The sequence below is a fragment of the Urocitellus parryii genome, chromosome 11, assembly GCF_045843805.1.
Source record: "Urocitellus parryii isolate mUroPar1 chromosome 11, mUroPar1.hap1, whole genome shotgun sequence".
NCBI classification, from domain to species: Eukaryota; Metazoa; Chordata; class Mammalia; order Rodentia; family Sciuridae; genus Urocitellus; species Urocitellus parryii.
This window is the reverse complement of record NC_135541.1, coordinates 224,771-233,931: the sequence shown is the minus strand read 5'-3', so window position 1 is coordinate 233,931 and position 9,161 is coordinate 224,771. Positions and strand designations below refer to the sequence as shown.

At 59.9% G+C, this 9,161-nt stretch overlaps 1 protein-coding gene across 1 annotated transcript; it reads left to right on the top strand.

The window, feature by feature from the left end:
- Positions 1-913: 913 nt before the first annotated feature.
- On the top strand, positions 914-7,695 carry Sdf4 (stromal cell derived factor 4). Its single transcript, XM_026414897.2, has 6 exons — positions 914-1,310; positions 2,153-2,289; positions 2,774-2,887; positions 5,658-5,816; positions 6,108-6,283; positions 7,339-7,695. Exons 1-6 carry the CDS (start codon positions 1,006-1,008, stop codon positions 7,513-7,515), a joined length of 1,068 nt encoding a protein of 355 aa, XP_026270682.2. The 5' UTR covers positions 914-1,005; the 3' UTR covers positions 7,516-7,695.
- The last annotated feature ends 1,466 nt before the right edge of the window (positions 7,696-9,161 follow it).

The following is a 9,161-nucleotide window of genomic DNA, read 5'->3' as shown; positions in this document are numbered from 1 at the left end:
AGGGGGAGAGTTTGCCAGCACTCTGCATGAGGGTCCCCAGTCCTCACAAAACCCCATGTGTGGGCTGGGGATGTGGCTCAAGCGGTAGCGCGCTCGCCTGGCATGCGGGCGGCCCGGGTTCGATCCTCAGCACCACATACCAATAAAGATGTTGTGTCCGCCGAGAATTAAAAAATAAATATATATATATAAAAAAAAAAAAACCATGTGTGGGGTGGTGAGCTTCATGGTGTTCATTGAAACACTTGCGGTCAGAAAGGTCAGGTGACTTAGCCACGGTAATGGAGCTCTAGAGTGTTCAAGTCAGAACCTGGACAGTGAGTGATTAGCCCCAGGTATGTGTCGGAGGAGGAGGGGTAGAGTCAGGCTGTGTCGGCAGGTTGTACCGTTGTCATGGGATAGTTGACCGCTTTCAGCAAGAGACGGGGATTGAACCCAGGGGTGCTTCACCACTGAGCCACATCCCCAGCCCTTTTATTTTTTATTTTGAGACAGGGTCTTGCTTAGTGGCTTAGGGCCTTGCTAAGTTGCTGAGGCTGGCTTTGAACTTGTGATCCTCCTGCCACAGCCTCCCAAGCCATTGGGATTATAGGCGTGAGCCACATGCCTGGCTGAGACCCAGGGTCCTTAAAAAAGCAGGGAGGAGGTTAGGGCTGTAGCTCAATGACAGTGTTTGCCTACCCCTGGGTTCCATTAGCACTGCAAAGAAAAAAGAACTACCACTCTTGGTCCTGATCCTGTGAATGAGGCCTCTGCCTCTGGCTGTAAGATGAGCATGTTTGCTGAAGTGTTTGCTGAGTTGCACTAAATGGTGGATCTGTGTTTTTTTTCTAGACCATTAACTGCTTTTCAAGGTCTGGAGGCTCTGGGCCCTGGGCCTCAACCCGTGCCTCAGCCCTTGGTGGTGCCTGGGGCTTTGCTTGGAGCCACGGCCTTCTGCAGCTTCCCTGTGTCCAGCTCCTGGCCTGCACATTACCAGCTGTCCACCCTTTCTGGCTCACAGCGATGGTGTCCAGGCAGGCTCCCCTCTGTGGCCTGGCTGCACACTGCCTCTGGTTCCTGGGAGTTATCCTTCTGATGGACGCATCTGCTCGACCCGCCAACCACTCTTCCACTCGGGAGAGGGCAGTCAACAGGGAGGAGAACGAGATCCTGCCCCCAGACCACCTGAATGGGGTGAAGCTGGAGATGGACGGGCACCTTAACAAGGACTTCCACCAGGAGGTCTTCCTGGGGAAAGACATGGATGGGTTTGACGAGGATGCGGAGCCACGGAGGAGCCGCAGAAAGCTGATGGTTATCTTCTCCAAGTAGGTGCCCACGCATGCCGTGTTTACCCACGAGGTCCAGTCTGGCTGCTCACTGTGGGAGACAATGGGGGGGCCCCTGAGGACATCCTGTAAGGGACAGCACTACAAGCATGGGCTCATCAGGTCTGTAGTGCTGGGCCGAGGGTGGAGCTGCTGGCCCTGAGCTGTGTCTCAAGCCTGGGTCAGCAAGAGGTTCAGGGGCCAGAGGCGAGCTGTCTGAGGACTCTGAACCAGGAGACTCCCCAAGGGCTATGTGTTAGCCCATGCGCGCGCGCACACACTTACTCTCCCTGTCACACACACTCTCACACTTACCTTTTCTGCTGGCCACTACTGTGGTCAAGGGCATGGTGGGGTGGGGTCACAGAAGGTTGCACTTCTAGCTAGATGGGGTAGCCACGCAGTGGCCACAGTCACAGAACATGCACATGGCTCCTGTTGCTTCCTCTGTTCCTATCGCCTGTCCCCAAGGCCTGGGTCTCTTCCCCCTTTGACAGGGTCTTTGCTCTGAGTCCTGCAGATGCGCACGCATTTGTGTGGCCACCTGCGGCACAGTGTGCTTGGTGAACCGTTGTGAGTGGAAGCCGCAGGGTCTGGATGGTGCTGCTGCTGTGCCTGAGGGAGGGTCTGTTCCTAGGATGGGCTTTGCCACCTCTCCAGGGTTCCAACAGCCCCCCAGAAAACCCTAAGCCTGGCTTTCTGCACCCCATGGGGAGGATGGTGTCACTCTTCCTGGCAGGTCGGCAGCGGCCTCTGGAGCCTCGAAGGCCAGTGGTGGTCATTCATCTGTCTGTCAGGGGTTCTGGGGCCGTGTCTGATCTCCCCCTCCTGCTCTTCCACAGGGTGGATGTGAACACTGACCGGAGGATCAGTGCCAAGGAGATGCAGCGCTGGATCATGGAGAAGACGGCCGAGCACTTCCAGGAGGCTGTTAAGGAGAACAAGATGCACTTCCGGGCTGTGGACCCTGATGGCGATGGTACCTTGGGGCCTGGTGGATAGGGCTCCTGGCAAGGGACCAGAGGATCAAGGAAGCCAGAGGCAGGGGCTCCTGCGCATGGCAGGGGGCACCATAGGGACACAGAGCTGCTGCCAGCTAGTTTGTTTTCACAGTGGAGGATACACAGAGGAGCAAGTGTGGTCCTCAGGTTTCCTTGAAAGAAACTCAGCTGTCAGGAGTTTGGGGCTCCTGCCCTGCATACAGCCAGGCTGTGCCTCAGTTGGCCCTGTGTGATGGAGACCCCCGCTGGCCCTGCTGGTGAAAAGGCAGGTCCAGGGTGGGCTAGGCACTGGGTGCTCCACCCCTTGATCACTGCCTTGGGGGCCTGCTGAGAGCAGGTGGTCCAGGTCTTCCGCCCTGCAGCTCACTGTGGCCAAAGGATCTCTCACAGATGTCCTACAGTAACTAAGAGTCTCTTTCACAGTGTTTCCTGCCAAGTGTCCTCACAGACCTGTTCTTTTAGGCCGCGTCTCCTGGGATGAGTACAAAGTGAAGTTTCTGGTAAGCAAAGGCCACAGTGAGAAAGAGGTTGCTGATGCAATCAGGAACCACGAGGAGCTCAAGGTGGACGAGGAGAGTGAGTGCTGGGTCCTGGGCAGTGGGGCAGTGGGTCACCTGGCTGGGTGTGTGTGGCCAGGTGTGGTTAGAGGGCACCTGAGCCTCACAGGTCTGTACAGGATGCCTGGCAGACCTGGCAAGGCCTGGGCCTGGGGATCTGCTCCAGTCGTATAGGGGAGGACTGTCTCATGGACATGCCCTGTGCCTGGGCATGTGGTGTCCTCTGGACAGTGTGGGTGGGTGGGTGAGAGGGAAATGGGGGCTGGGTAGAGATCCACACACCCTGAGGCACCCGCAGGGAGGGTGGCGAGTGGTGGGTAGGTGCTCTGGGGTGCATAACTGGCAGGCACACTCGACACCTCAGTGCCATGGTTTAGTGACAATTGAGGCAGATCTCTGTACTCGGGAGGCAGGGAGAGCTGGCCCCGTGATGGGAGGCTCCCATGGAGAGGGCAGCCTGGGCCACGATCCCAGGCACAGTGGTAGGCACGTGGGGCAGGGCCGGGCAGAGACCTTCACAGAGCAGCAGGGCAGGCAGGAGCAGGCAGCATTCTGTCCCTTCCGGGGGACCCCACCTCAGTCGGGTGTGGGGTGTGGGTAGCAGGCCGACGGGGAATCCTCAGCCTGGTGTCAGCCATGCCACACCAGGGGGCAGGGGCAGGGGCAGGGCCTGGCTCCAGGGGACTGTGGGGAGGACTGTCTCATGGACATGCCCTGTGAAGCAGGATGAGGGGACTGGACCCATCTGGCTCTGTGCCCTTGCCCCTGTCATGCTGGTGACTCCCTCGGCCCACGTCTGGCTCCACATAGGTTAGGCCCATGGTGTCCTCTCGGTCCACCTTGTCCCCGTGAGGGCTGGTGCCTGTGGGCCCTGCATGCCACCCTTCAGCTGGGTGTGTGGCTCCCTGGCAGGGCGGGGCCCAGAGGGCCGAGGGGAAGCCTGGGAGCCCTGAGCCCTCCTGCTGCCCGTGCGCAGGCCCTACCATGGTGATACTTTGCTCCTGTCTTGCTCTTTTCTCTCTGGTTTCTTCTTTTTGTAGATGGGTTCAAACTCCTGGGCCCCAGCAGTCCTCTTGCCTCAGCCCCCCATGCTGGGCTGGCAGGCCCCATTGACCAGCCCAGCTCTGTCCCCAAGGTGGGATTGGGATGTTTGGGTTTCCCTCCTCCCTGCTCGCCTGTCTCTGCTGCCCCTGGAGTTCCCCTTCGGGGGGCCCTGGGGTCTGTCCTCCTGCCTAGCAGTTGGGAGCTGCTTTGGCTGGCCCTGTCTTCCACCTCATCTTCCTTTGGGGGCTGGTCATCTCTGGGCCCCTTCATGTGTCTGTCCTGTGTAGGACATGTCCTTCCCGCACCTGCGAAGTCCCTGTCTGCCCTTGGTCTCAGGAGCAGTGTGTCAGGATTCCTGGCATCTTGGGTGCCTGTGTGCCCCTAGGGTCCCGGCCCATGCTCCAGCCTGTACGTCGACCTTCTCCACCTCAGCCTGCTCCAGGTTCCTTGCTTGGCGCTCCCCCCTGGGGGATCCGAGGGACGGGGAGGCCTGGGGTCTTTGTCTTCTCCCTCGTGTGGCTCCCAGGGCACCTCGGTGCACTGCTGGGTCCTGGGCTGTGTTTCTGACGGACACTTCACGTCCCTCCATGTCTTGTCATGGCTTCCTCTCCAGGGAACCCCCAGATCCGGAGGTTCACACCCAGATCCTCTTCCCACAGAGGTCCCATCCACAGGTGCCAGGGAGTGTGTCCTGGGGGTTGGCCGGCAGGTGTTAGGGTAGTTCAGTGGGACAGTGCTGTCTTGTGGAATGATGCTGCCCAGAGAGAGGGTCTTGGGATGGGCCTGTCCCATTTGGGTCTCAGGGTCGACCCCGCCCTGCCGTCCATGGAGCAGGCAGGGAAGGGGACGGCCTGTGTTCACCAAGCCCCGTGGCTCCCACCTCCCTAAATTTTTTTGTTTTAATTTTTGGTTTGTTGAGGTAGGGTCTCGGTCACCCAGGCTGCCTGGACTCCGGGGCTTAGGCAGTCTTCTTGACTCAAGTCTCTGCCATAGCTGGAACTCTTGGTCTGTGCCACCACCCCTGGCTCCCATCTTTTTTCGGAGTCTGTCCTGTGAATGAGGCCACCACAGGGTGGCCTGTTGAGCAGAAAGCGCTGAGCTGCGAAGGTCACCCCCAGCTGCCACAGCTAGGAGGGCTCCGGGTTCTGGAGGGGATTCTCTGGCCAGGATCGGGCCTTGGGCTGAGTCAGGACCCAGGTGAAGCCTCGCTGCAGGCACCAGGACGTGGTCACTGACCACAGTGGGTCCCAGGAGGATGAGGGTATCCTGTTTTGCCTGGGGACGTATGGGGATGTCCCAGACATAGGTAGCTGCCGCTTCAGAAAGCGAGGACCGTGTGCATAAGGTCTTCGTGGGCCCAGCCGGGAGGGCCCCTGGGAAGCTCTGCTCACCACCTCAGTCATTTCTGGAAACTGGGTTTTCTGCAGCGCCGTGTTTGCCGGGTGAGGCTGCACGTGCAGTGAGTAGGGAGCAGGGTGATGCCGTCTTTCCTGCAGGCCGCGGGGGTGAGTCAGCCCACTGTGTGATTTCCACTTCTGCCTAGGAATAAACAGCCGGAGTGTGCGGGGCCAGGGGTCAGGGCCACGGGGGTCTGGGCTGTGTCAGAGGGTCCTGTGCTTCGCCTCGTAGGCCCTGCCCTCCCAGGTGGGCCAGGCCCTGGGCCTCAGCTCAGTGTGTCCTGCCTGCTGCTCTCTTGGAGCCTTCTGGCCCTGGTGCCAGGATGCTCACAGGCCTGCCTCTCTCAGCACAGGAAGTCCTGGAGAACCTCAGAGACCGCTGGTATCAGGCAGACAATCCCCCCGCAGACCTGCTGCTGACGGAGGATGAGTTCCTGTCGTTCCTACACCCTGAGCACAGCCGGGGCATGCTCAAGTTCATGGTCAAGGAGATCATCCGGGACTTGGGTAAGGCCCATCCTATGGCTGGGCTGCATCCGGCCCAGCAGGCCTCAGGCCTGGGGGTGACCAGTGGACTTGGAGTGCCTGGGCTTCCCGAGTGGCCAGGTTTCACCACTCTGCTGCCCAGAGGCCGGGAAGGAGGGTAGGCCAGGCCTGGCCAGGTTTTGGAGCAGGTCCATAAGAGGCACCTGTGGGGTTCAGGCCAATGTCACAAGCTGAATGTCTGTGGCACAGTCTGCTGCATTTGCCACACAAGGTGTCTTGCAAGTGTCCCCCCTCCCTGCCCCGTGTCTGCAGACCAGGACGGCGACAAGCAGCTCTCTCTGCCTGAGTTCATCTCGCTGCCTGTGGGCACCGTGGAAAACCAGCAGGGCCAGGACATTGACGACAGCTGGGTGAAAGACAGGAAGAGAGAGTTTGAGGAGCTGATTGACTCCAATCACGATGGGATTGTGACCATGGAGGAGCTGGAGGTGAGTGAGGACACAGGGAACAGGGTGTGTCCGAGGACAGCCCTGGGGACAGGGGTGTACCCTGCCAGCCCACAGCAGTGACTGGGGAGAGGATGGCCACTGTGGTGGCCGTGGACCTGGGTCAGGCTGGCTGTGGCGTGTCCTTGGTTGTACCTGGCACTTTCCAGGAGGGCCCACCCAGGGTGGGCGTTGGCCTTTCTGCCCAGACACGTCAGACAGAAACTCCAGGAAGACCATGGGCCCGCTCCTGACTTGGCGGCTCGGCTCGGTCCTGGGGAGGTGTTGGGATTCTGTCTTGTCCTGGTTTTTTTTTTTAGTGTTAAGTAGCTGTCACTGCAGTATATGGTCACAGTCGCTTCCTGTTTGTTGGTGGTGCTGGGATGGGCCCTGGCCTCGTGGACGAGGGCTCTGTCGCTTTGCACACCTGCCCTGTGTCAGGGGCTCCTGGACCCTTTCTCAAGGCCCAGAAGGAAGCACACATTGGACCCAGTTCTGAAGGGGCCTGTGGGCTGGCATGCGGGTGAGGGGGGTCACAGGGCAGGGCCTGCCCTCTGCTGTGTGGGTGGGAGTGTTGTCCCTGAGTCCTGCATGGTGGCTGCCTGGTGGTCTCCCCTTGTGCGAGAGGCATGGGGCTCTCTGGTGGTGGAGCAGGGCTGGCTGCGGTTCACCCTTCATCGGCCCTGGGTTCTACGGCCGGCGGGGCCCTCCCTGCCTCGTGGCCACATCAGTGTGTTTGGTATGACCCATTGCAGGCCCCAGGCAGGAGTTTCAGGGCCCCCAGATGCTTCTGGTGTTCTTCCCATCCATCATCATCTCCCTTCTGGAACATTCCAGAACATGCCCACATCCCTGTCCTGCAGCCAGGGGGCATTTTAATCGAGGAGCCACACTTTGAGTGGTCACCACAATAAGGCCTTGTGCCTCTCCCCGAGACAGAATGGGCCACTCTTGAGCTTGTCACAGTGTCCATGTCCAGGTGTGTGGGGGAGGACCAGCTGGGTTGGGCCACTCAGGGTGTGGGGAGTGGACTGCTGACGATGCCAGTACTTGCACAGAACTACATGGACCCCATGAACGAGTACAACGCCCTCAACGAGGCCAAGCAGATGATCGCCATTGCGGACGAGAACCAGAACCACCACCTGGAGCCCGAGGAGGTGCTCAAGTACAGCGAGTTCTTCACGGGCAGCAAGCTCATGGACTACGCCCGCAACGTGCACGAGGAGTTCTGAGAGGCCCTGACTTGGGCCCAGCTCGCTTCTGGCCCTGGGGGGGGGGGTCGTCCCACCTGCAGGGGTCACCACCAGCCACAGTGTGCTGCCCAGAACCTTCCTTCCTGCGGGCCATGCACAGCCCTGGCTCCGTTCCCAACCACAGCGTGGCCCAGGTTCATTAAAGATTTGCTCACTGTCCTGTGTGTCCCTGTGCAGTGCGGGTCCAGCGGGTGGCCAGTCCCCAGGCCAGACTGAGCTGAGCGTGCCCAGCATGGCTCTGCCCTCTGGGCCTCCATGGCTCCGTCTCTTCTGAGAACTGCTGAGTTCTGCTGAAGGTGCTGACCGCGTCAGCACTGGGCCCCTCGCGGGCTGCCCACACCGTGGGAAATAGAGAACCTCCTGCCGTTTCCTGGAAAACTGAAAGGACAGAGTCAGCTCTGCTGGCAGTGGTCGGCAGTCGGGAAGGCCCTGCTTCCTGGCGAGGGCTGGGTGGGTCACTGGGCGGGCCTGGGGCCTGTCGGACCACACGGGACCGGGACCGCATGCAGCCTGAGAAAACGCCAGCATTCCTCGTCACAAGGACCGTTAATCTAAAACAAGTTGCTTTTTCTCCTGCTCCCTCCTTTTGGTGGAAAAACCGAGCACGACAGCTGGGAGTGTCTCAGGCCAGGCAGTTCCACTAGAGTCTCTCTTTGTTTCTATCTTTTTTTTTTTTTTTGAAGACGTTGATAGACCTTCACTTTATTCATTTATTTATATGTGGTGCTGAGACTCGAGCCCAGTAGCAGGTAAGTGTTTGACCACTCAGCCCCAGCCCCAGCCCTCGCGTGAGGGGTTCCCAGCTTCTGTTAAACAGTTGATTGTACTAAAGATGGAAGAGGGCAGCCTGCAGAAATGGGACAGCTGTGACCAGTGGGCACTGTGCCCATGGAGCTGGCGGGTGGCTTCAATGAGTCAGTTTTGTGTGGGGGTCAGCAGCAGAGCACGGTGGGGGGTGTGGAGAGCAGGACGGGTGCCTTAGGATGGCCGATGTGCCACCTGCGTTCCTGTGCGACTGGCCTTCTTCCACCAGGACCTGCTTCTGTGCATAGGGGCCCTGACAGCTGTGGGTGCGCTGGCACCTGGATTGGTTTGTAGACCAGACCGTGGTGTCGGCAGGGAAGTCCCCACAGGCTCTGCCTTCTGTCACGTCTCCCAAATGGCAATGCCCACCCTGCTGGGGTGTGACCACGTTGGGCTGGCCTGTAGCCTGTCCTTGCCACCCAGTGCTACTGGACCCCCTCAGCTCCTGGCCCTGGGCTGGGGCGGCATCTGAGAACTGGCCCGTGGGCAGCGCAGCAGCCAAGGTGTGAGCTGACGGCAGGCTGGATGCTGTGGTGTGCGCACCTGTTCTTCCTGAGGCCCCGGGTCAGCCGTTGGTGACCCAGCTGCTCTGGGTGCCCCTGTGACTGCCATGCTCAAGGGAGGGGGGGATGCATGCACACACTGCCCTGGGTCATGGGCATGAGGCTGTGCTCACACACAGGCTCACACCTGTGGTCACCCCTGCAGACCTCAGGGATCCTAGTCCAGTGGACAGAGTGGAGGCGGTTCCTGACAGTGCCTCTGCAGACCTGGGACTTCCCACCCAAGGCCCTGGGACCTGCACAGGCAGTGCCACCATC

What these genes read in the sequence shown, in the direction of transcription:
- Sdf4 (XM_026414897.2), top strand. Translation starts at nt 1,006, where the DNA reads ATGGTGTCCAGGCAGGCTCCCCTCTGTGGCCTGGCTGCACACTGCCTC. An exon ending in CTGATGGTTATCTTCTCCAA is followed by an intron (nt 1,311 to 2,152) that starts GTAGGTGCCCAC and finishes GCTCTTCCACAG; the next exon opens with GGTGGATGTGAACACTGACC. An exon ending in TGACCATGGAGGAGCTGGAG is followed by an intron (nt 6,284 to 7,338) that starts GTGAGTGAGGAC and finishes GTACTTGCACAG; the next exon opens with AACTACATGGACCCCATGAA.